The 25,778-nt window shown below is 46.6% G+C and overlaps 3 protein-coding genes across 8 annotated transcripts in view; 2 read left to right on the forward strand and 1 right to left on the reverse strand.

Moving 5' to 3' along the window:
* Positions 1-5,232, forward strand: part of CAMKK1 (calcium/calmodulin dependent protein kinase kinase 1) — a 97,509-nt gene extending 92,277 nt beyond the window's left edge. For all 3 annotated transcript variants that reach the window (XM_030472721.1, XM_030472722.1, XM_030472720.1), the window contains exon 16: positions 857-5,232. In XM_030472721.1, coding sequence (XP_030328581.1) covers positions 857-929 — 73 coding nt within the window. In that variant the 3' untranslated portion in view covers positions 930-5,232. The remainder of the gene's footprint in view (positions 1-856) is intronic.
* Positions 5,233-18,989: 13,757 nt separating this feature from the next.
* Positions 18,990-20,046, reverse strand: MIS12 (MIS12 kinetochore complex component). Its single transcript, XM_030472714.1, has one exon. The coding sequence runs from the start codon at positions 19,785-19,787 to the stop codon at positions 19,155-19,157; it is 633 nt and encodes a 210-aa protein (XP_030328574.1). The 5' UTR covers positions 19,788-20,046; the 3' UTR covers positions 18,990-19,154.
* On the forward strand, positions 19,880-25,768 carry DERL2 (derlin 2). Of its 4 annotated transcripts, none has more exons than XM_030472713.1 (8): positions 19,880-20,265; positions 20,588-20,653; positions 20,907-20,980; positions 21,428-21,521; positions 22,027-22,222; positions 22,748-22,838; positions 23,568-23,653; positions 25,161-25,768. In XM_030472713.1, exons 1-8 carry the CDS (start codon positions 20,086-20,088, stop codon positions 25,223-25,225), a joined length of 852 nt encoding a protein of 283 aa, XP_030328573.1. In that variant the 5' UTR covers positions 19,880-20,085; the 3' UTR covers positions 25,226-25,768. The 4 variants fall into 4 exon arrangements, with proteins under 4 accessions (XP_030328573.1, XP_030328569.1, XP_030328571.1 ...); XM_030472709.1 differs by having other exon boundaries at positions 20,032-20,265; positions 22,781-22,838; XM_030472711.1 differs by lacking the exon at positions 25,161-25,768 and adding an exon at positions 24,584-25,071 and having other exon boundaries at positions 20,036-20,265.
* The last annotated feature ends 10 nt before the right edge of the window (positions 25,769-25,778 follow it).

Here is a 25,778-nt window from a genome sequence, read left to right on the forward strand (position 1 = left end):
CTCGAGCTGTGACAGCTTTCTCTGGTCAAATCTTAGTCATGGGCTGCCTCATGGATGGCTGGGCTGGGTGGAGGTGTCACTCCTCAAGGGTGCTCTGGCATGCAGTGCATTGGCATCCTTAGTTGTTGCTCAGTGCAACACCCTGATCAAGGACTTTTCAGTCTCTCCTGCTCTGCCAGCGAGGAGGGCACAAGAAGCTGGGAGGAAGCAGAGACAGGACACCTGACCCAAACTCGCCAAAGGGGTATTCCATACCATAGAACATCAGGCTCAGTGTGGAAACTGGGGGAGTTGGCAGGAGTCACTGATCGCTGCTCAGAGATGGTCTGGGCATTGCTCAGTGGGTGGTGAGCAATTGTATTGTGCGTCACTTCTCTCTTTTGGGTTTTATTCCTCTCCTTATTTCCTATTATTATATTTTACTTCAATTATTAAACTGTTCTTGCTTTGGAGAAGCAGTTATGGTATCAAGCCATCCCTCTGATCTGTAAAAGAACACCTCAGACGAAAGAAAAGCAAACCACAACTCTCCAAATGCAAATTAGGTAATTTGGAAACATTGCTGCTGGTCTGCAAGATTTTCTCCAAGAGTCAGGTAGCTCCTTGTGATGCTGCAGCCAGGAGAAGGGCATTCAGAGAAGGGCAAAGCTCCGTCTTTGGGGTGCAGATACCAAGCAAGTGCATTGGCACAAGCTGCTCAGCACTGCAGTGCATCGAGCTTGGGTGTTGCTGGGCTGGTTATCTTGCTATTCCCTCTTAATATTGGTGTTGTTGACCTGAGGAAAAAACACCTCCTGCTTTATTTCTAGCATTGCTATGTGCCTCTAATCCCTTTATTTCCTTGCCATTCATGTAGAAAACAAGGGAGCAGAGAAGGAGGCAGGGACCCAGAGCTGCCCAACGTGTGTGAAGATGAAGCTACATCCTGAAGCTGCCTGGCTGTCACAGGCTGGTTGCTCACGTGCTGCTGCTGTTTGTACCCATCGTGGTGTTGTCTAGCACACATCTGCCCTCATCACAGAGTCTGGGGCTTGCAAAGCAAACAAAACCAGAAACAAAACACGGACCAACCCAGCAAACCAGAAAGGAGGAACCGAGCAGCAATAAGAAGAGCGAGTCCTCGGGCAGCACGGCTGCAGGGGATTGGCTTGGCCTCATGGGCAGCTGCATTCCTCATGCAAGGTGTCCGTGTGCTCCTCCGTGTGTGCCTTGCTCTCCACTTGTGCTTCACGTGTGGGCTTTGTAGTTGGGTGTCTTGGCTGATGAATGTGGTTTTATTTGTACCGCAGCAAACCAAACGTTATCTTAGGGGTCAGTCTCCCCAGAGATGTTCTCCTTGCTCTTTGCATTCTCTGTTGCAAGCATCAGGAAAAACAATCACATCAGAGCCAGGTTTTATATCAGAGGGCATCTGTTTTATTTAATGCACTTCTGTATATCAGGACATAGTCCTGCTCCTGTTGGAGGCGATGGCAAAATTTCTATGGCTATCAGGTAAATGAGGATGAGATCTTGCTTTTGGAGCGAACGCTGTCACTCTCTGCCTTTCTTCCTCTTCTATCCCTTTGCTTCTTACCCCTCAGTTTTGCACAGGGTGAATCCTGCCAGCACCAATGGCTTTGGTCAGGGCAACACCATAAAGCAGAAGAAATACAGGATCCTTCCTCTAACGGGCAATCAGCCTTTGAATGTCATAAGGATCTGGAGCATTGGGATATGCTCTTACACGGGAAGGCTTAACCCCGCTGAGGACATCTGCTGACCAAGTGTGCTCTTCCCAGAGAGCTGGGGCTGTGCTCCGTCAGCTGCACCCAGGCCTGCGTGCACAGACATTGCTCAAAGCTGAAAACAAGTGGCAGGTTTGGGGTTTATTTTATGTAAGGGTGATTTCCTTCCCCTCACTCATCTCTTAGCTCCTATAAAATCATGTACCTGATGCTTTAAAACTTTAATTTCCGGATAAATGACCCAAACCGGGAGAACTCCCAAGCATGGAAAATGTTGGTGGAAGGGTTTTAGGCTAAGGAAAAGCTACAAATGAGATCAAAACATGATCTTTTGGGGTTTTGAGGCTTTAATTTTTAGTTTTAAGACTGTACTTTTTCTGCACATGCTGATGCTGCTATTTTATCCATAGATTGCTTCTAAACTTGGGATTAGAAGCTTCATCTCTACAGTTTGACGGCAGGTGAGAGATTGCACTTCACAGGGCAAATGGAGCTATTCCAGTGGCTGTTGGCTATACAGACTGTGTGTATGAATCGGGAATTTTACACTCAGAGAGTAAAAACCAGTGACATCCATCCATCAAAATAATGTCAGTATTTTCCCTTGAGCTTTATGGGGTCTGAGCATGTCCCCGGGAAGCCAATGGGATTGAATTCTTATTTTATAGCACTTAAATAAAGGACACTATTAAATTTGGTTTCTACATACTCATCTTACTGTCTCTTTTTAGGTTAATCCTGAAGCTGGGATGGGCCTGGGACTTTGTCCCCTAACTTTTTTGTGTGAGGGGATGCATGTATGAGGGCTGTTGGTAGCAGCTGCTGTTCCCATCCTGTTTATTGCAGTCTGGTTTGGTTGTTCCCAATGTCTTTGTAGCTGGGCTTTGCTGCTGATGCCTTCTGCTGCCTGTCCCCAGCCTGCTTGTCTTGAGGCACTTTGGTGGGATGCCAGACGCAGTCACCAGCCACATCTCGCCTGTAAATATTGGGAAACTGGGAAATAATGTTGCAGCTGATGTATTTTATTGAGGAGACCTTTAATTCTTGAAGCAGGCAAAAGCATTAGATCATGGTAAAGGTTATTGCCGTGGGCCCGTGCTCTGCATCCACATGGTAACTCCTGCCTGCATTGGTGCATCTGCCCGCACCAGCGGCGTGCTCAGCACCTCCAAAGCCTGTGGTCTGCTTGGATCCTGCTGCCTTGTAATGAAGATTAAACACCCATTGAAAAGGAGGGAAAATGGAGATGGGAAGAAACACACTTATTCCAAGGCTTGGTAGGACTCTGGCAGAAATACGCTCTACTTCTTGCTTGGCTGAAATGAAATCCTGGCTTCTTTATGTGCGTGTTTAGGGCAGCTTGGAGCAACGCTGCTTCTGCTCCGAAGAAAGGAAGAGACTAGAGAGAGGGTATTTATTTGGCTCTGGTGAGCCAGCCCATTTATCTGCTCAGGAAGTTCGTTCTCTTCAGCTGGGTGGTGAGATACTTGTCTCGCTTCTCTCTGTGAAGGAGGGGATGGGGTTTGGCGTGGCAGGGCTCCTCCAGAAGCGAGAAGAGCTGGTGCAGGGGTGCTCGGATGCTTTTGTGTGTGTTTTTCCCTCCAGATCCTCACTTACCCGTGCTGTTCCTGGAGCACTGGATGCTCTGAACTGTGTTAGCTGGGCTCTGTGTGCCAGGGAGGGCTCCTCTTGCCCTGATGCGTGATGGCAGAGGCAGCTCTGGTCAGCTTTGGTTGGCTTTTCTAGGTGCAAGGGCTGAGAGACCCTGAAGGAGATCTCTCTTTTGGGGAAACCGCACATCTTTTTGATCTGCAGGAAGGAGATTTCTTTGTCCTGCTCAACTAATAGTTCTCTTCTCAGCCGTCAGTTTGGGAGGTAGTGCTAAGTGAAAACCCTGGTTTAGGCTCTCCTGTCTGGCACAGGGTTGAAGACATTCACTGCAGTATTTCCCTTTGGGCAGGAATACATCACTGTGAATGTCACATTTGCAAATAAATGAGGTTCTCAGCTCATTCCTGATGTATTGCAGCATGGGAATGGATGCCTGGATAACCACTCACTGTGTTAGAACTCTGAGCCCTGCACAGGGGCTCAGCTTTGGGCCGTGGTTTTCCCAGTGATGCATCCATGAGGAATGTTAGATGAGGTGTAGCCACATGGCTTAGCCCTGGAGCAGGAGCAGGTCCATGGGGCGGTTGTGCAGAACAGAGAGGGCATTTGTAAGGGCATTTGTTGGGAGTTTCCAGTGTCTGTGCTGCTGGGGGCAGGAGGAAGACCTGGAAGCTTTGCCTGCAGCACCGTGTCTCCAGCCTGATCCATGTAGGAGCCCGTGGCCACAAGAGAAACCAAATCACCTGCAGCAGTGAGTGTGGCTGGGCTGTGATGATGTTCTGTGTTTTCAGTGCCTTGAGACACAAGAAGCTGCCCAGCAAACGACTGGGCTTTCTGAAAGGTCAGTGCCACACGTGTTTTCTTTATCATCATTTCGAGTGTGGATCAGCCAGGCCTGTCCTGTGCTGGCCATGGTGGCATCAGTGACCTGTCTTGTTCGTGTCCTCTGGGGCCAGCAGCTCCCATCTGGTTGGTTGTTTGCTTTTTGCAGGCTCCATTGTCATCCGTGTTTGCTTTCTGCTCAGTAGTGTTCAGCCACAGTAACAGATGGTCCTTCCTTGGGACAGGGATCTCACCCTGGTGTGGATGGGGATAGCAGGGGAGGCAGGCTCCTTTCTGTCCCCAGGAGATGGGGATCAGCAAATGTAAACAGCTTCCCGAGGGAAGGACCGTGCTGCTGGGAGCGTGAGCGCATCGCGTGTCTGGCAGGAATGCTGAGGCTGGAAAGCGGATAGTGCGGGGTTTGTGTGTTTGTGTAACTCAGTCTGGGTGCCAAAGTTCTCCGTTCACCAGGGCACATTGACAGCGGTGGTTGCTGAGCAAAGCAGTGGCAGAGGTTTCTTTTCTGGCCCAGAGACCTCCACAGAAGACTGTGCTCTGATCGGGTCCCTCCCAACCTGGGTTATCCCATGACCTGTTGCTCTGAATGCAGCCTTCTATGGGAAGAGGGAAGGAAAGAGCTTGAGAATCAGCGGCTGCCTTTCCCCTTCCCTTCCTGAAGAAAAGCCATGTATGCCCAGAGCCGCTGCGAGCCCAGGCCCTGGGTCAGTGACCACGAACCATCAGTCAAAGTGCTCCAAAAACTGGTGTAAATTCAAGAACAAGAGCTGCAACTTTTGAGGGTACAATTTGGATCCTCTGTGCATAGGTTTGCTGCTGTTTCTGACTTCTAGGCCTGTTCTGTTGCTATTTGAGTCTCTCATTACACTTGATGTTAACTATGATGCTGTATGTACTCTGCTGTCATTCAAGCATGATGTATATGCACTCCGTACCGTAACGGCGCGTGGCTGTTACACTGTAAATATGTACCATGAATAGAGAGGCTATTTTTTGCATGCTTTTCTACTCTAGACCTGAACAGAAAATGACAATAAACTCCATAGAAATGACACTCAAGTGTAAGTGCAGTTCCTAATGCGGCGGTTTGAGTTGGAAGGGACCTTAAAGATCATCTATGATACAGTTCCAACCCTCTAACATGGGGATGCAGCATCCTGGTCCCACCTCGGTGGGTCACATCCAGCCCCAAGGCTTGGCCCAGGCAAGTAAATGCCGTCAGGGTTTTGGGGTGTCACTGGGGACTCGAGTTGGGGTTTGACCCAGCCACGTGAATGGCTTGAAAGCTGCTTCCCCCTCATTTTGTTTTAAATGGGCTGCGTTTCAACACGGGTTTCCTGAGCAGTAAATTATAATTTAGTGCTTATTATAATATTCATTAAGAGCTGACTTCTGCTGCAGCATTATACTAAATACTAATTATTAGAAATTAAGGTGACAGGAGGGAATAACATTCTGAGCTGTATAAGTAGGAGTAATAACAGCCCCGAAGGGATAAGCGAGACAAAGCAGCAGGAGAATTCCCATTCCACAGGGACATGACAGGTAACAACACTCCAGCAGCAGGCACACGGGTGAGGGCACCCAGCGAGGATACCGGCTCCGAAGGAGCTGCCCTGACATTATTTCTCTAGTTCATTGGCTGAGTTTATTATTCTTTCTCTTTTCAGGCTGAAATTAAACTTCCTTACAGTGCTTTCCCACAAACGATGGGCAGACGCTTCTGCTGGGGCTGATGTTAGATGCGTGTCCTTACACGCCGCAGGTTTGGGTGCTGGTAAGCGGTTGCTGCCTGTGCTTTGGGTGGTGGCTTTAAAGCAGAAGCCTGAGCCCTTAGTTACAGCCAAGGCAGAGCTAACCCAGCTTCTGAACCATGATCTGTGGGGTTTGTGGCTCCGTGCTGCTCCACGCCATGCACAGCTGCCTCCAGGGCTTCCCTCCAGCAGAGGATGGTTGATCACACTCTATTTCCTATGGTTTAATTAGGGGAGGGAACAAAGATTTTACATGTGAAAGTGATCCCTTTCTAGCTAAACATTTCCAGGTTTTTCTTTCCCCTTCAGTAGGAAAAAGCCATTTACTGCGATCTTTCCTACAGCAGTTTCCAGGGAGGTCCAGCAAACAGGGCCAGGAGGCATCAGCAACCGAGCCCTTACGGAGTTCCTTCGCTTGAGTAAATCAGTGCTCTGCCACTAATGTGACCTGAAAGCCCATTTTCTGTGCCCCATTTATTTTAATGGCGGAGCTGGGGCATGGGGGGAGGCAGCTCCAGGGCAGCTTTCCATAAATCCCACCAAGGCACTTGGAGCTTTCTCTCCCATCGGTGTGTGATGTGCAAACACATCAGGGCAGAGCGCACACCACCCGGGGTAACTCGCATCGCAGTCTCCCTGCCTGTCAGTCCATGTGGTTTATGGCAGGAGAGGTTTCTTAGGGCTGTTTTGGAAGGGGGATGCTCTTGCTTGGTCTGAGCCAGCCAAAATCCCTGTGAAAGAACATGTTTTGGCATAACGGGGTGGGGGGGTGTTTCATCATAATGGGATGTCGTTGTGTGAGCATCCCCTCCCTGCCCCTTTGGTCCCTTCAGCCCTGCTGCAGGGTGAGGATGGGGCCAGGGATGGGGCCAGCAGCCCAAACCTGACCCACTGCCAGCTTGAGGTGAAGCAATTAAAGCCTGTGGCTGCCACCAGCGTTTCCTGTCTGTAATTAAAGCTTTTAATGAGGAAGCATATGGTGCCCCCCCTCCTCCCCAGCCCCAGGCTGGCACTTGGCCAGGTTTGGGTTTATTAACAGCTGCTAATTACATCCTCATTCGGTGCATACACTGAGGAGGGCTGCACCGCCCGGCCCCGGGGCTCCCACTGCAGGTGAATGGTGCCAAAACCAATCTTCATTGTACTTATTGTTTCCCCCTTGCATTGAGAACTGAAGCCCCCGGCGTCTGCAGGGCTTTTTGGGGTGCACCACCACCCCTGGGACACGGTGCTGGCTCCTTTCCCACTGCTGAACACATCATAGGCCCAATGGCCAGAGGGACTCGAAGCCTTTCCCCATCCTGATGGTGTATCCAGCTGCTGGGACATCCCCAGCTCCAACGAGCCCCAGCGCTCCCGCATGTCCCAGACCAGGAGTGTGTGTTATCCTGGAAAGAAATCCAGTGGCTTTGCTCCCCTTAGACCTCAGCTCTGCCACTGGGGTGCTTGCTGGACCACGCGCATGACAGCAAGGCTGTTTTCCCCCTGCAGAAGGCTCTTGGTAATGTTTCACAATAGCTGCTCATATCCTTTTACATTGGGTTTTATGAAGTACCTCGCTCCCAGCCTGAGGCTCTTCGCATCTTCTAGCTCCGTGCAACCACGTAGAGAAAATGAACATTAAACCCAACCACGTGGAAGTTCTCCCCTTTCCCAGCCAGTGCCAGGTCCTGCTCCTGCAGCAGCTCGGTGCCACCCTGCCTCTGCCTGCCTCGCATCCGCACCGCTGCCGCTGACGGGACAAGTGCCGTGGCCATCGCTGCGCACTCGCTGGATCAGCCTCCACGAGGGATGGGAACCCATGGAGAACGGGACAAGGATGGACAGAGCAGCACTGAGGATGGAGTTGGGGTATGTGGAGCTGCTCACCGGCACCAGGGGTGGGAATGTCCCTTTAGTACCATCGGAACCAGGAGCAGCTGAAGCTGAAGGAAAACCCTGGGGCTTCACTGGACGCTGTGACTCTGTGTGAGTGTCTGAGGTCAGTCGGGATTGTCCAGGCTCCGGGAGCTTCCCTGGCAACTCGGAATCCAGGCAGCCCAATGTGTTTGGAGCTGTTTGCAGATAGGAAGGGGTGTTCACACGAGGGGGCACAGCCCTGCCAGAGCCCCGTGCTCCTTGAGCACATCCGTCACCGTGGAGGCTGAATGTTTGATATCAGATTTACTCATATTTACTATATAAGGGTAAAATAACTGATTTAAAGAATCATGGAATCCCAGACTGGTTTGGGTTGAAGGGACCTTAAAGTTCCTCCAGCTCCAACCCCCTGCCACGGGCAGGGACACCTTCCACTAGAGCAGGTTGCTCCAAGCCCCTGTGTCCAACCTGGCCTTGAACACTGCCAGGGATGGGGCAGCCACAGCTTCTCTGGGCACCCTGTGCCAGCGCCTCAGCACCCTCACAGGGAAGAGCTTCTGCCTAAGAGCTGAGGCTCTCCTTATCTGACATCTAATATCCTTGTCTGAGGCGACACTGGATAATTCCTGGTGCACAGGAAAGTTACGGGGGAATAATCCAGCTTTTCCGCGAGGGAAGCGCTGGGCTGGTCTCCTGGTGCCCTCTGCTGCCAGCACGGCCTGGCCAGCAGCACATCGGGATCACCGATGGGGATGAAACAGTGCGTTTCCTTCACTGGCGCTGATTTTGTGCTGTGAGTTTCCACTTTCATCCCATCACGTTGGCACCAGGCAAGGTGAGTGTCACCCCCTCACTGGTGAACCCCCTGTGGCTGTCTGCTTCATTCACCATTTAACTGAAATGTTATTTAATACATGTGTACTTTTTGATCTATTACATGTATTTCTAATGCTTATCTCAATTTCACAGGTAAGCATTTAAAAAACTGGTGTTATTCCTTCTCACCAAGCGGTTGTTCCTCAGTATCCTGCTACAGAAACACACTGGATCTCCTGCTGAGATGTGCTATTACTCTTTGGAAGGGAATATATTCAGCAACACCTTTCTCCATGTAGCCACCCTCCCACAGTTAAAAACCTTGATTCTTAAAAGTGGGTTTAGGACCTAAAATGAAGAGGAGATGTTGGGTTACAGGGGTTTAACAGCAGTAGCTCTTCTCTTGTGGAGACCTCTGTGGGTTCTGTTCCCTATTTTTCCCACCCCTGAACCTGAGCCTCCACCTCAACAAACACTCACTGAAGGAGTCTAGAGCTCAGCATCAGGAATTAGTTTCCTTTGGGAGCATTTCAGGGCTGGCCACTGAATCCCCCAGACCCAACCACACATCAAGACAATATATACTTAAAGATACTGTTTTTATCAAGCTGATTCTGTGTAGTCTTCAGAAGTCAGGAAAAAAAGAATTGCAAAGTGAATTTATGCGTTTGATGTGTGGGTTTTATTGCAGTAACTTCTAAATTATTTGCAAATTTCATGTCTGTCAAACATCTCTGCTGGTAAAGGAGAGATCAGTGTGGATGTTTCATGATGGGGCTGCACAGGAGGTTCAAAACCTGCTGAGGCCAGTGGGAAGATGCCCACAGACTGTGATGTGCTTTGAATCAAGCGCAGCTGGAATAAGCTTAAGCAGCTTCAATGACCTCAAGCCTGTGAGTCCATTTTCACAATGCTTTTACAGGAGAATCTGATTAAACATGAATGAAATTAACTTTGTTATTTAGTAGAAAAAGGCGTGAGAAACGCGCTCACCTTTAGAAAAATTTAACTGGGGACAAAGTCGGTGGAGCAAAGATTTATTTACAGCGCTGGGTGCATGCTTTCACATCCTACATGCACACCTGTAAGTACAGAGCCAAAGTTTCTAATAGTCCAGCCTTTTACATATTCATAGGATTTTTAGGAAGACGAATCCCATCTCCCAATGGTTGATGTCATCTTCATTCTTTCTTCCAGAAGGGTTTTTTTTAAGAGGTAGTTGATAAAGGCTGTTAGTCTTCTTTGTTTTATTTAACTCTGTGCCTAAAGCCCTTATCTTATACATTGTTCTGTTGCTTTCAGATTAGATGTTGATTCAACCAAGAATGACTGCCACACATCCTATATCCGGCCGCACAAGTCCCTTATTCCTGTTTGTTTCATAGTTTCAGGAATTTACATTCTTCCCATCTGCCTATACAATGCAAAAAACCAAAGATAAAGCAAGCTTTTGCTGAAGCAAACTATTTATATTATTAATCACAAACCACCCTTTTTCTATTTTATCCATTAGCTTGCTGAAGCATTATATGTATTATATTTTTTTTGAATTTTTTGGAGTCTCTCGAGTTTGTTTAGTATTAGGTTAGCTTTTTCCAGTTCATTGTTGTCTCGTTTTTGTAAAATCATTATCTTTTTTGCTCCAGATGCCATGGCCATTTTTGAATTCATGGGCATAGCTGTTAACTGCATTCCCTCCACAACCCTAGAGATTAATCTTATAAAACAGGGTATTAAACATGGCAAAAACAATAGCCCAGCAAGAGCACATAACATAAAGAATCCTAACTTCTTCCACCAGGCAACTCCAAGCATACCATCCCACCAACTAGCATCTATCACTGATTTCCATTCTTGAACTGGCACATGGGCTATTTTGCCAATGTTAGTAGCTATGTTTAATACCGCTTCTCCATTATCGTCTATCTTAAGGCAGCAGTCGGAGATGTTAAATTTCCCACACACCCCTCCCTCTTCAGCGAGGAGATAATCTAAGGCTATTTTGGTAAACAGCTGCTCTAATCTGAGTCTGCTGATGGGCCAATAGTTCCAAACCAGCTGCTGTCTTGTTGGTAATTAACTCGACCACAGCCTGTAGCCTTATAACACGATTAAGCATATAGATAGGGGTGCGATAGCCCCAGCTTCCGTCTTGTGCCCAAGTGGTCGGTCCATAAGTTTCAATGATTCGTTGGGGGGGCCACTCGTCTTCTCCCCATCTTTGGGATCCACCCACTAAAGAGCGCTTTTCAGGCTCTCATATAAAGGGACACCCAGCCCATCTCCATCCTCTGGAGGTAAAAGAAAGAATTCTGGCTGGATCAACCCCAAAGCACAGCTTCCTTCCCAATCAGCTGGCAATTGAGGATATGCCCGTCTGCCACATATCCAGAATAACCCATCTGGTGCTTTCCAGAACCCTTCTCTGATACTCCCTATATGTTTCCAAAATTCGGATATAGCTTTTATTCCAGAGAAGGGATTCATATTTTTTTTTAGTACATGTATATAACTGTATATTTGGATTTAAATCACAACTTCTTCCATCTTTATTAGACTCATTATATTTGGTCCAATATGACTTTGGGGGTCTTGGTATCCACTTTTGAAAAGTTGAGTTAGTGCTCAAGATCCTCTTACAAGGGGTATTACCCACTGGGCTCTGAAATCTCGGTCCTTCTCGCCTTAGGCATTCTATACCAATAAGAATAGAGTTTGGAAGCCATCCCCCTGGTCGTTTTATTCCACTGGCAGTAAACGTGTGATTCCACCTGATCACATCAAATGCACTTAGACTTATACCCCTCCAGGGCCATTCTTCTGTCATTAAAGGCCCTCCACAAATCCAGCAATTTGCTACATTTAATTCCCTAGCTATTTTGGTTGCTAAATTAACAAACAGATTTTGGCCTACCAAGGGAAATCCTAGTTCTTTATTCATTCTTTTTCTTAAATCTATATATATGTCATCGTGGGTATCGTGTTCTCTTTGTTGTCCTTGCTTTATCAAGTGCCTAGTTATATTTTTGACGATTTCTTCTTTGACCATGTCTTGAACTCCACCTCCATTTGATATGTCCCAGTGTCCCGCTTTAGTAAAGCGTAACCATTGCTCGCCTCTGAGGCAACTCAACCCTAGCCTAATTCCTCCTTTTCCCAAATTTTCTCCAACCCAGTATTCTTGGCCTCCACATTGACATACCCCTAGACTCTTTTGATCATAACAGACTTTGTTTATGTGGGTGTGCGCTGTGAAGGTATAGAGTTGCTGGAGGCCATATCGGATTGTCTGGTAGCATTTTTGGCAAGTATCAGGGATCACAGGGACAACCAATACTGCAGCTAGTATCATTGAGACAAGCTGAGGTCCAGTATAGCATATACTCCCACCTCTCATGCCTATTGGGTTGCCACCAACAGCAGAGAAATGCATCTTCTTGGTGGCGAGTAAAGAGGCTAATCTGGTCTTGCCCTCTCTTGTCTTGTTAATATAACTTCGCTGCAGGGATCAGAGGAGCATCCTGTTTAATTTGGCAAAATCCCACCTTGCCTATAATCAGGGCTCCTTTTATACCAGTTACAGAAGTACTTCAGTGAATCTTTCGTGGATACTTGTAGAGCCACAGGTACCTCAGCGTGTCACCACACTTACGTGACAGGGTTCACAATGAGTACGTAAAAATGGATGGTGTGTTACGACAGGTATCTCTGGAATTTTCCTAGCATTTCCTGTCCCATATGCTATTAGAACCGTAGCTCCCCGTCTTTTCCACAGCGTACCGCTATTAGTCTAACTTGTCTCTCACACTTCTCCCAGCTGGATCAAAGTCTGTCCCGAGGGCAATAAATGTCGTCCCCTTCCCGTATCCACAGGGTTTTGCCACACTCTTTATCTTTCCAAGCATCGTGGGCATTGTAGCATTCTACCATGAATAATGGATTACAGTCATTATTAGGGTGTAGTGGACACCAGTAGTTCTGAACAATGTGTGGTGGATACCAGTAGTTTCGAACTCCCGACTCCAAACTGGGCTGATTTTCTTCCGATGATTCTGGCTCCTTTCCTGTCAAAGCAAGAATATGAGGCCTCTTTTTGATAGTTAATTTTAAGGGATCTTTATGTGGATATACGGCCCACCCATCCGGAGGATCGACAGGGCCTTCTACTCGAGCAGCATGGGTCCATCCCCTTTCCTTCGTCCGTATTGCTGATTCTGTTGTCAATAGTACCTGATATGGCCCCTCCCAATTAGGTTTTAGAGTATCTTCTTTCCAATTTCTTATTAATACCCAGTCCCCAGGTTGTATCTTATGTATATAAAAATCCAAAGGTGGTGTTTGGGGAAGGCGGCCCTGTTCCCGTAGGTGACTCAGAGTTCTGGCCACCATGTGAGTGTATTTTTGTACATATGGATCATCAGCCTCTGGAATAAGGACATTTTCTCCATTTCCTAAATAAGGTAACCCGAACATCATTTCATATGGGGAAACTCCCAAATCTTTTCGAGGTGCTATTCGAATTCTCAACAAAGCCAGAGGCAAGCACTTAGTCCAGGGTAATTTGGTTTCAATCATTAATTTCGACAATGTTTGTTTTAGAGTCTGGTTCATCCTCTCAACTCTCCCTGAGCTTTGTGGATGCCAGGGAGTATGTAAATCCCATTCTATACCCAGGGCACGAGTTATACCTTGTATTACTTTAGATGTAAAATGGGTACCTCGGTCCGAATCAATCCTCTCACTGATTCCATATCTGGGAACTATTTGTTCCAGCAACACCTTGGCCACATTGTTTGCAGTGGCCTGCGTAGACGGAAATGCTTCTACCCAATGGGTTAGGTGATCTACTATTACCAGGAGGTATTTCCCCCTCTGGACTGGTGGGAGTTCTGTGAAATCCACCTGGAAGGGTCTTAATGTTAGGGGCCTGCCCCCGCAAGCCCGCTGTCTCATTACTTTTCCGTTTACCTTTTGACAGATTGGACACCGGTCCACTAATTGTTTTGCCAATGTGTATATTCCAATACACCCATAGTGTCTTAAAAATTGATCACACAATGCCTGAGTTCCCCAATGAGTTCCTTGATGCAGCCGTGATAGCACTTCCCTCGTTATAGCTTTGTTTAACATTTGTCTTCCACCCGGGAGTACCCACCTACCCTCAGAAGTCTTAATACCCCCTATTCTTAACATCTCATCCTCTTCCTTAGGTGGGAATATTGGTTTTTTTTCCAGGAGTTTTACTCCGGTTGGTATCAGAGCAAATACTTTAATAGGTTCCTCTATTGCTGCCTTTCTGGCTTGTTCGTCTGCCAAGTCATTCCCTCTCGCTTCAAAGGATGGTCCTTTCTGATGTCCATTAATACGCACAACTGCAATCTCTTCTGGTAACTCCAAAGCTTCTAATACTTCTATAATTAGTTGTCCATGTATTAATCCTTTACCTCAGGAAGTAATTAGACCCCTTTCTTTCCAAATTTTTCCGAAGGTATGTACCACTCCATATGCATATTTGGAATCAGTATATATTGTTCCTGCCTTCCCCTGGATAAGCTCCAAGGCTCTTTTTAGAGCATACAATTTGCATATTTGGGCAGACCAATCCCCTGGTAGACGTCCTCGTTCTATCACCATGATTTCTCGCCCATCAACTACAGCATATCCACTAAACCTTTTCCCATTCACACACCTGGAAGACCCATCCACAAATAGGGATTTCCCATAAGGGAGAGGACTGTCTAATAAATCCTCTCGAGTCTTGGTCTGATAGTCTATTAAATCCAGGCAATTATGTTCTGGCTCCTCTTCTACTTCTTTTCCATACAAGAACTGAGAGGGATTTAGATTCTTATCTACTACTAGCACCAAGTCATCTTTTTCCATTAAAATGGCCTCACATTTTAAGATTCGAGAGTCGGTTAAGCATCGACCTGATTTCTGGCTCAGAATTGTTCTGACAGTATGGGGGGTAGATACAATGAGAGCTCCTCCAAAAGTCAGTTTCAGACTTTCCTCTACTAGTATTGCTGTGGCTGCTACAGCCTGTACACAAGTAGGCCATGCTCGTGAGACTGGATCCATTAGTTTCGACAAGGAAGCTATTGGCTTTTTCTGACCCCCCCATTCCTGAGCCAATACCCCATACGCAATTCCCCCTTCCACATTCACAAAGAGATGAAACGGTTTTTCCAAGGAGGGGCGTGTTAAAACCGGAGCTGTTATTAATTTCTGTTTTAAATTTTCAAATTGCTCCTTCTCATTTTCTTGCCACCGAATAGGCTCTTCCCCAACCAGTTTTTCATATAGGAATTTGACCAATTGGGTATATTTATCAATCCATAATCGACAATATCCTAGTAACCCCAATAGCTGCCTCACTTCTCTTTTAGTTCTTGGCAGCGTTAAAGATGTAATTCCAGCGATCCGTTCGGGATTGATTCTTCGCTTTCCCTCACTAATTAAATGACCCAGGTATTTCACTTCCTTCTGTACAAATTGTAACTTGGTTTTTGATACCCTCAGTCCTTGGTTTCCCAAAAAGTTCAGCAGTTGTATGGATGCTTCTCTGACATTAGCTTCCTTCTTACCTGAGACTAATAAATCATCTACATACTGGAGGATTTTTATTCCTGGTGGAACTATAAAATGCTCTAGTACCCCTTCTAAAGCCTGTCCAAATAAATTAGGAGATTCTGTAAACCCCTGGGGAAGAGAAGTCCATCGAAGTTGCTGCTTCCTTCCAGTATCGGGATCTTCCCATTCAAAAGCAAATAAATCCCTACTGTCCTCAGCTAAGGGGCAAGTCCAGCAGGCATCTTTTAGATCTATCACACTGAACCACCTATGTTCATGTGGAATTTTACTTAATAAGGTATATGGGTTCGATACTACTGGGTGGTGTACTTGTACCATTTTGTTTACCTCCCGCAAATCTTGAACCAGTTGGTACGTCCTGTCTGACTTTTTGACCGGCAAGATGGGAGTATTATACGGGGACATGCAGGGTTCTAATAACCCATCCTTTAGCAGTGCCTCAATTACAGGTCTCAGTCCTTTTCTTCCTTCCGTTGATATAGGATATTGCTTCACTTTTACAGGTCGGCTAGTCTCTTTAACTTTAATTTCAATTGGAGCCATTTGTAGTCCTCCTCGGTTTCCCTCTCTGACCCATACCTGGGGTTGAATTTTTGCTTCATCTTCCTCAGTTAACTCAAAGAGTTTTACCACTACCTTACCCTTCTCCGGAACCACTCCAATGTTTAATTTGGCTTGTAAGTCCCTACCAAGTAAATGAAGTCCTGTCTGTGGGACTAGTAAAATGTCTGCTTCTGTATCTTTTCCGTTGCCCCAAATTTTTACCTTTTCTATCACTGGGACTTTAAATCCTTCTCCTTTTGCCCCTACCACCGTGGTAGTCTTTTGTCCCTTCTTACATCCTGATGGCAGGGCTGTAATACATGTTCTTTCAGCCCCTGAATCGACTAAAAAGATAAATTCTTCCCCCTGGGGTCCTAATTGCAGCTTTATCAAGGGCTCCTCATGATTCCTAGACCCCAGGAGGCAGAGCCCCTGACACCCCTATTCCTCACAATATTCCTCTTGGTGGCTGACGGTAAACACTCGCAAATCTCTTTCTCACTGTGGGCATTCCCTTTTGAAGTGACCCTCTTGTCCACAGTAATAACTTTTGCCACGGTTATTCTGTCTTTCTTCCATTCCCGGTTTCCAATTGGTCTGACCAACCCTTCCTTTACCTCTTCCAGCTCCAACTTTACTTTCCCTTCCTTTCTTCAATTCATATCTTACCCCTCGGGGTGTTCCAGATGTACACTTAGTCATTTGATGTACTGTGGCTACCATAACGTTAGCTTTGACCTTCTGCCTTTCTTCATCCCTCCTCACATATACCTTTTGAGCTTCTCTTAACAACTCATCCAACCCTCGGTCATGCCAATCCTCCAATTTTTCCAATTTTCTTTTAATATCTGGCCATGCATGAGCAACAAAATTAACTTTTAACAATTCCTGGCCTGCTTCACTTTCAGAATCTGTTCCTGAGTACTGTTGTATATTTCGACGGAGTCGTAACCACTCTGTTGGGGACTCCTCTTTCCCCTGTTTGTTGTCAAAAGCTTTGCCCAAATTCAGACCCCTTGGGGCAGCTTCTTTAATTCCTTTTATAATCAATGTCTGATAATCAGACATGTTTCTTCTCCCCTCCGCATCATTTTGATTCCAATTTGGTCTTACAGAGGGGAGTTTCTGTTCTCCTCCTACCCCAGCCTGGTGATTTTGTCCTTCCCAAATCCTCATTCCAGCAGTTCGAATCATCTGTCGTTCTTCAGGAGTGAATAAACTTCCCATTATGGATTGCATCTCATCCCATGTATAAATGTTAGGCCCTAAAAACTGATCCAGCTGCTCAGATAGACCCAAAGGGTCCTCTAACAACTTCTTCATTTCCTTCTTAAATCCTCTTGTGTACTAGTGAGGGGTACATTTACAAATCCCACCCCATTTGGTGCACCCGGCATCGGGACTTCTCGTAATGGGTGCAGACTAACCAGTCCCGAAGTCTGCCCCGTGTCCCGCATTTCTCTGTCCATAGGATAATTGACCAGGTCCCGAGTTAATCTCTCGGGTTTGGTCCTTCTTCGCCTCTGGCCCCCTTGTTTTGGAAGTGCAGTGGGCCTCTCCCTTTCCTCCTCTCTTTCTAATCCTGGAGATTATACAGGATTGTAAGGGGGAGGTATGTAATCGAGAGGGTCCCATTCTTGTTCTTTTCCTTTTTCCTTAGTTTGTTGTTCCCCTATCTTAAACACCATAATGCCTCCCCTCCAACAAGCCGCATAGTCACTTTCTTCCTGACTAAATGGCTCCTTAGCATTAACATACAAATTCAAGGCTTGGCACATCCACCCCTCAAAGGACCCATACTTTGGCCAACATAACGAACCCGGTCTGATGGGTCCCTTAGTCTATTCAAACATGCAATAATGTATCATCCTTGCTTTATCCTTTCCCCTGGTGCAGGATGTACCCTCCTGCCCCCATTCTGATAACATCCTCCCTAACAGACTGTCTGGAGGTATGTCTGGGAGACGCTTCCCCTGTCCCTCTTTCTTCCCGGGACCTCCTTTACTGGTCCCATTTCCCATGTTCCCCAGGGATTCTGATTCACCGTTTCCTTACACTTCGTCCCTTCACCGGCCGACCCCTCGCGGAGGGACGGAACCGCGGTTAGAAGGACTCCACACTCGCTTCGCAGAGGATTCCGCGTGTCAGGCACACACTCTCAATCCCCGTAATCCCAGCCGCCCAGATAGTACTTAACAGTCACTTTTCTTACCCGGGTTCTGTGCACAGATATTATCGGCTGCCGCGGAAATACTGCCCCTCTTTGGTCCACGAGTCCCCTGCCGGGGTCGCCACCGTCGATCCTCTAGCGGCAAGGAGGGAAAACAAAAGGGCCGCTGAAATCAGCGGGGCGCGCCTTCCTTCAGTGACCGTCTCCCCACCGCCGAGGCGAGGTTTCGAATCTCCCGGACGAGCCCCCAAATTGTGAGAAACGCGCTCACCTTTAGAAAAATTTAACTGGGGACAAAGTCGGTGGAGCAAAGATTTATTTACAGCGCTGGGTGCATGCTTTCACATCCTACATGCACACCTGTAAGTACAAAGTTTCTTATAGTCCAGCCTTTTACATATTCATAGGATTTTTAGGAAGACGAATCCCACCTCCCAATGGTTGATGTCATCTTCATTCTTTCTTCCAGGAGGGTTTTTTTAAGAGGTAGTTGATAAAGGCTGTTAGTCTTCTTTGTTTTATTTAACTCTGTGCCTAAAGCCCTTATCTTATACATTGTTCTGTTGCTTTCAGATTAGATGTTGATTCAACCAAGAATGACTGCCACACATCCTATATCCGGCCGCACAAGTCCCTTATTCCTGTTTGTTTCATAGTTTCAGGAATTTACATTCTTCCCATCCGCCTATACAATGCAAAAAACCAAAGATAAAGCAAGCTTTTGCTGAAGCAAACTATTTATATTATTAATGACAAAGGCCACTGGGCAAGGAAAGTTAAAACAAACAAATCATATATATAGAAAACAACACAATTCCTAGTTATTTGCCTTTAAAAGGCAGCGACAGCACCTTGGCCTTAGCAAGACACAATGTCTTCACTGACTAAAGCACTGGCTCCCTGAGCTGGTGTCAGGCTGGAAAGTCACTTACACATTCCTGCAGCTCTTGCTCAGACGCTCTTTTCTTCTCCAATAATCCTTAAATTAAACAAACGCTGTGTTGTGTTCAGAGTTAATGTTGGTAAGGTCAGGAAGGTGCCTTCAGAGCCAGGTTATCCAGGGCTTTTTTCTCCTCCTGCTTCCCTGGCTTGGTGCTAAGTAGGTGCAAACAGACACAGTTCAGCAGTCTAGATCCCGACAGGGTTAAAGGGTAAGGGTTATGGGGATGCTCCTGCAAAGACAAGCTCCTATCATTTTAAGCAAGCTGTCCAAATGGGTTTTGTTGCCTTTTCAGACTCTCATTTTACAGTATCACCCTTCTTTATTTTTTGGCTTTTCTCTTCGACATCTTTCAGCTTATCTTGCAGTTTCTCAAGGTTGGGCGTCAAGAAAGCAAAGCTCTCTCTGAAGCTGCAGTTCCAGTGTTCCCTGCAGATATTCTCAAGCCCATCGGAACACTGCAGTATCTTCTCCAGCTCTGCCTGAACAACCTTCTGCTCCTCCAGCTCTGCACGCAGCGCCTGCCCCGCGCACACCTCAGCCCTGTACTGCTCCTGCAGCTGATGGATCTCATCCTGCAGCGCCTGGAACTGCTCTTTGCTGTAGGGATACTGCTTGTGGACCTTGTCCTCGGGAAGGAGCACGTTCTTCGGGATTTTCAGCACCAGCTGCAGGAGCATTTCTTCCATTTTACCGAAGAGCTCATCGAAGTGCTCCTTCAGGAAGAGAAGGAACTTCTCGGTGCTCTTGCGGATGTGGAGGGCGCTGATCCCGCTCTCGGAAAGCCCCTCCAGCTTCTTCAGGATGACGCTCTCCACCAGCACCATCATCTCGAAGAGGTACTCCTGGAACGCGGTGTAGACCCGCAGCACGCACGTCTGCGGCGTGAAGCCGAAGAACTGCGCTTCGTAGGTCATGGGATTGACCGACATGGTGGCGGGCGGGACCCCAACGCCGGCGCCGGGGCAGACGGGCCTTGCTGCGGCCGCGAAGGCTGAACCCGGAGCTGAGGGGAAGCCGGTTCCCCGCGCGTTACCCCAGGCGCCGCTACCGCTGCTCCCGCTGTGGTGCCGGTCCCGGGGCGCCGCCGCCCGCTCCCTTCCCCGCTTCCCGCCTCGTTCGAGCTTTCCCTCAGGAGAACCGCCCCGCCGGCAGCCAATCAGCGACGGCGAGGAGCACCGCGCTGCCCAATCACCAAGCGCGCCAGCGGGGAAAGCGAGGGGAGGACCAATGAGAACGCGGCTCTTCCGGAGCCGATTGGCTCCGCCGGAGGCCGGTGGGCGCAGGCGCGGCGGAAGCGGCGCGGGAAGCGGTAAGATGGCGTACCAGACGTTCCGGCAGGAGTACCTGCAGGTGCCGCCCGTGACGCGGGCCTACACCACGGCCTGTGTCCTCACCACCGCCGCCGTGGTGAGTCGGCGCCCCGGGGGCCGCCCGCAGCCCCGCGGAGGGTGCCCGGGCCGGGGTGAGGCTTGCTGGGGAGCCGGGGTTACCTCAGGCAGCTCCACCCGGGCTCGGTCCCTCAGGGCCCTGTGAGGAGGGAAGCGGCTGCAGGCTCCGCCGGGAGAGCTGGGAAGGTGCAAGGCTCCAGTAAATAAGAACACCGGGAGCGGGGTGAGGGGTTATCGAGGCTCGTTGTGCTGCCAGGGAGCTCGTTGGCCTCTTTTGGCACAGAGGAAGGGGGTTGGTTACTTGGTGTGTTGATTCCATCGTGTGTTCTCTTCTTTTTCAGCAATTGGAACTAATCACACCCTTTCAGCTGTATTTCAACCCTGAACTAATATTTAAGCACTTTCAAGTAAGTGTTTTCTGAAATATGGGGAGTTTAAAGCACACTGTTGAATTTGAATTGAGTCAGAATTGAGTGTGGCAAATGACTGTGATTTTTCACTCTAACTAATGAAGCTAAAGTGCAGATCACTGTACCTTAGCATAAGTCTTAGATTCATGGGCTGTAAAGGAGGTTTCAGTTGCATTGTTACCTGCTTTTCTATTTAGGCAATAAAAATAAGCTGTCATGTTTCAAGTCCTTCTATTTGTCTCGTTTCCAGGTATGGAGGTTAATCACCAACTACTTATTCTTTGGACCAGTTGGCTTTAATTTTTTATTTAACATGATCTTTTTGTATCCTTCACAAAGTTTTCTTGCTTTCCTTAGAAAGCACAACTCCAGAGCACAGGCATGTTGCTAGACGTGCATGTAGGCAAAGGTTCTGTTCTGCTCCACCGTGAAGCTCCCAGGAGTTCAGCAATGATGACTTCACTGATGTCAGGAATGGGCAGCAACAGGATCTCCTTCATAAGCTGTCAAGAATTTTGCCATTTATATTTGTGGTGCTAAGACTTTGCTGTGCAAACCTGCTCTTTCAGGTTGGTTCTGACACACAGGAGAAAACTCCAAGTCGCCTTTTTTCCTCTCCTGGGTCACCCTCTCTGCTGAGGTATCCAGAAAGAGCCAGTTGATGGAGTAAATTGCTAAAAACATCTAAGCTCTTGTAGAATTGAGTCCTTTTTCACTTGGGTCTTTCTTCAAACTCATTTGCAATCAGATTTTCCTGAGCTGTGGGTTCAGATACCGTTACTGCCGAATGCTCGAAGAAGGCTCTTTTCGAGGTCGGACGGCAGATTTTGTATTTATGTTCCTTTTTGGAGGACTTTTAATGACTGTATCCTTTTATTCCAAACTGCTGCAGTAAAGCTAAAGATACATGAGTGAGAACTGAAACCATGTCACTTTTATCTTAAATCTTAGATGATAATATGTTTTGTTTGTAGGACAAGGAATAACAGTATTTGTTGAGGTAGTTTTGAATGTTGTGCAATTGTTGCTGTAAAATACTGGGCTGGTCTTTCTGGCTCTTTACTGCTTGACAGGATCATGGGAATGAGCTTATGGATAAAAGGATGCTCAGTTTATATCTCGGAGCAATGCTGGTGCTTCAGTGATTTCATGCTAAATTATGTTAAAGAGATTATTGATGCTGCAGGTGTGCTGAATCCTGCTGTAGGTGCTGAATTTGATCCCCAGGAGGTTTGATTTACTTGAATGTGGAAAGCAGAGTTAGCAGTTGTAGGAAAACACAGGATTATGAGTTGAGCTGTGAAATACTTCTTGTGCTTGACCTCCCAACAGTGACTTGGTGACCTGTTTTCTTTAACCACTCATTGCAGCTTTTTGGCCTGTTTGTGAACTTGGTTTTCTTGGGTCAGGCATTCACAATAATGCTCGTGTACGTGTGGAGCCGCAGGAATCCCTATGTCCGGATGAACTTTTTTGGTCTTCTCATCTTTCAAGCCCCATTTCTGCCCTGGGTATTGATGGGGTTTTCACTGCTGCTGGGGAACTCCATCATTGTGGATCTCCTGGGTAAGCAATTGCAAGAATCACAAGGATCTGTTCCTGCCAATGTTTTACATGAAACAAGATGTGGAAAAACCCAAGGGCTAAATGCCTCCTAGGTAGTATCAGTTTGTCTAGTATATTTATACTAGGCTTTTCTGATTTCTAAACATCACAGCATATTTTGGGCTGTAACAAGGATGGAAAGAGCTTCTCATGGTCTGGCTTTTTATTGTTTGGAATCAGGTATGTAAGCTGATTGTGGGCATCAGCCTGTTAAAGTAAAATAGTTTCTATTACTATTTTTATTAACTAATAAAGCCATAACATCAGTATGATTAATAACAACAAGCAGTTTTCCTTATGTCTTGTAGTGTAAATTAAGCTTTTCATCTGATGTCGGTGTGCTTTATTCTCTCTTATATTTTCTGTCAAAGAATCAACATGTGGGGTTTGGGTTTTTTTTTTTTCCTAAAAACTCTAGTGAATCATTTGAAAGTTGTAAAGGAGAAGTGTTGAAAAATCACCATTTGACTTCTCTTTGCGTGCTAGGCATTGCTGTTGGGCATATATATTTTTTCTTAGAGGATGTCTTTCCTAATCAGCCTGGTGGTGGGAAGCTTCTGAGAACACCGTCTGTCCTGTAAGTATGGTTGTAAAGCTACAGACGTGAATGAGAACTGAAACAGATGTAGAAAAAGTGCTTGTGTGGAAAACTGTTTATAATGCAGTCACAGCAACTGCTGGTAAATTAGGCAGCTTGAGGCAGAACTGTGCTGTGTCTGTACTTGCTTTTCATTTAACTCGTGTTGTCAAACAAGGGAGGAGGATCTTACAGATGTGGAAGTAGGAACTATATTCTTCAGGACAAGGGCTAAAGGGTAACCTTTGATTTCTTTGGTAACACTTGTTAGTCTTTGCCTTTTGGTGGCACCAAAGATGCATGTCTGAGTCCTGCTGTGTGTGAACAGTATCTGAGGTGTTAAATATAATAGGTTGAATTTTTTTCTTCTGTCAATCATGCTCATTTCACAGTTTGGCAGAAAACTTCAATGTTCACGGTACTGAGTGGTGTTACTCCTGCTCAGTTCCCTCTGGTGTAGAGGGCTGTAATCATGGATATAAGGAAAAAGTTCTTCACCGAAAATTTGTTTCAGCTGAATCTTGTCAGTCTTGGTCGATTTAGGCACGTAAAGACCTTATTCCAGGGGGGTTCTAACTGGAGAGCAAGTGTGGCTTGGGTACAAATGATGGATGCTTTGGCGAGCTGTTTCTGAGGGGGGATGCTGTTCCAAGTGCAGAATTTGAGCAGTCTTGGTCTTATTGTGAAACACACATTCTAAAGGGGGGAAATCTCTTTTCTGTTTTCCAGCAAAGCAATATTTGATACACCAGAAGATGACCCTAATTACAATCCTTTGCCAGAAGAACGACCGGGAGGATTTGCGTGGGGAGAAGGTCAGCGCCTTGGAGGCTAATAAGCGTCTGTGCCAAAACCCAGCGAGAACTGGGAGAGACTGACCTGAGCAGAGATCCATACTGGGGACTCCTTATTCCCCATCACAGAAAGGACCTTCTTGACAGCTCTATGGTTTTGAATACAAGCACTTTATGCAGTCTAATCCAAGACACTTCCAGACTACCAATGTCTTTCCCAGTCAGGGAATTTATTGTGCTGGTAACGAAAATACTAATCCAGTGGAGCCAAAAACCTAAAACTGGAAACCATTTCCTGTCAGCTTCAGTTAACAAGACCATGAGTACTTGTTTGAAGTGATTTCTAAAGTGGTTTGGTTTTTTCCCAAGTTATTTGATACAGGAATCTATATGGGAAACTTTACAGGAGACAAACCCAACTTTTTTGGGTTTTAACTCATTTTTTATTCTTGGATAAAACTAGAAGATGGTCAAAAGTGTAAGTCCCTATTTCAATGGCAAAAGGTTTTTTAGTCTGAGGTGCTATTGTCTCCAGTCATGTTTGAATGGTGAGAAATACAACATGCAGCATAATGCAGGCGTTTCAGTTTGCCACCTGGGTTTCTGGAATGTGCCTCTGTGTGGATACACTTGCCAGGCTGAGATTGCATTTTGATGGCTTTGCCCCCCAAGAGTGTGTGTTCAAATTTGAGTCTGGCTGGTTTAAATAAGTAGTTCTGCAAAATCCACCCCCCTACACATGCGCACTCCTAATGGTTCTTAGATGGCTTGGAGCCCAAGGGAAGAAAACTTGTCTGGAGTCAGAACAGCTCAAATATCTCAAATGATGAGGTGAATAAAGTGTCTTGTGGATCCTTTTGGTTAATCCTTTGTAAAATCCGATAGTCTTGAGGCAGTTGGCTAAAAGCAGAAGTAGGGAAAAGCAGGTCCCTGAAGAGGCTTTTCCCACAAGTGTGTCTCGGAACTGCTAGGAAACAGGATTGTCCACTCAAGATGTTTAGTTTGAAGTTTGTTGTGGAATGACTGAGTGTCCAACACTGGTCAGTGACACTGAACAGGATTTAGCTTGAAGTGATGTTGATTCTAAATACCTAGATGAGGAGCCACATAAGGAATTAGGAGCATGGTTCAGCTTGACCCGTTCAGTTGCTCCTAAGATGCTGTGGACTCTACTGGGGTGTAGCTCTTTATTGATTACATTGTACTAGATAAAAAGAGATATTGTTGAAACTGCATCTTTCTCCCAGATGTGGGAGGAGGCCCCAGCCTTGGTACACAGGTGGTCATCTTGTTTAGTCTCAGATGTTGCTGCTGTTAAAAATCAGCTGCAGGTTTTTAACTTGTCTGTAGTTCAGGAGATGTATGTGTTGGGATCTCAAAGGAAATGCTTTGTCCACAAGCAGTGTATTAGATCCTGATAAACAAAATCAGTCAATCCATTTGTATCTGCATTTTATCTGTTAAGGGTTATAAAAACTTAAGGGAGATTTTTATTCTTTTCTAAAACAGACTAAATCTTACTCTCCAGGAGTACTAAAAATGCTTTGGGCAATGTTGCTTCAGGAATTGCATCAAAACCTTTTTTTACTTTGATGTTTAAGGGCCTCTCAGTAGGTTGCTGGTGATATGTTAAGAAAGGGGGATGGAGGTAAAAGTCAGCCCTGCTGCTCGATAAAACCACTTGTAAATCTAGAGCCTGGCTGTGGAGGGCAGTGGGCAGGGTGGTGTGCCCCTGCCTGAGGATGGCTGCCCATGTCATATGCTGGTAAGACTGCTTGTCCATCCTCACTCTTCCAAAGCTGCTTTCCTTACACGCTTGCTTCTGCTCTGGTAGAGCAAGATAGTACTCTTCTCTTCACAGAGCAATACCATAGCATCCACACATCCACATCTGGGAGGAACTTTTAAGTGTGCTTGCTTATATCCCAGGAGAAAACTGACTATTGCTGGCAGATTACTGCCTGACCTCGGCTTTAATTGCCCTTGAAACCACTCTTGGGCAGCGTGTCCCACAAAGAAGTGTTTTTAAATACCAAAGTCCTCTTTGGAGGGTGTATCCTCAGCTGTTTGGGCCGTTGGAGATTACTTCATAGAATCATAGAATACCAGGTTGGAGGGATGTCAGGGATCATCTGGTCCAACCTTT

The sequence above is a fragment of the Strigops habroptila genome, assembly GCF_004027225.2.
Source record: "Strigops habroptila isolate Jane chromosome 13 unlocalized genomic scaffold, bStrHab1.2.pri S16, whole genome shotgun sequence".
In the NCBI taxonomy this organism is placed as follows: Eukaryota; Metazoa; Chordata; class Aves; order Psittaciformes; family Psittacidae; genus Strigops; species Strigops habroptila.

Bases quoted from the DNA above. Each gene is read 5' to 3' on its own strand.
- MIS12 (XM_030472714.1), bottom strand. From the start codon at position 19,787: ATGTCGGTCAATCCCATGACCTACGAAGCGCAGTTCTTCGGCTTCACG.
- DERL2 (XM_030472713.1), top strand. From the start codon at position 20,086: ATGAGAACGCGGCTCTTCCGGAGCCGATTGGCTCCGCCGGAGGCCGGT. The intron at 20,266-20,587 runs GTGAGTCGGCGC...CTTCTTTTTCAG, and splicing joins TCCTCACCACCGCCGCCGTG to CAATTGGAACTAATCACACC. The intron at 21,522-22,026 runs GTATCCTTTTAT...CACTCATTGCAG, and splicing joins TTGGAGGACTTTTAATGACT to CTTTTTGGCCTGTTTGTGAA.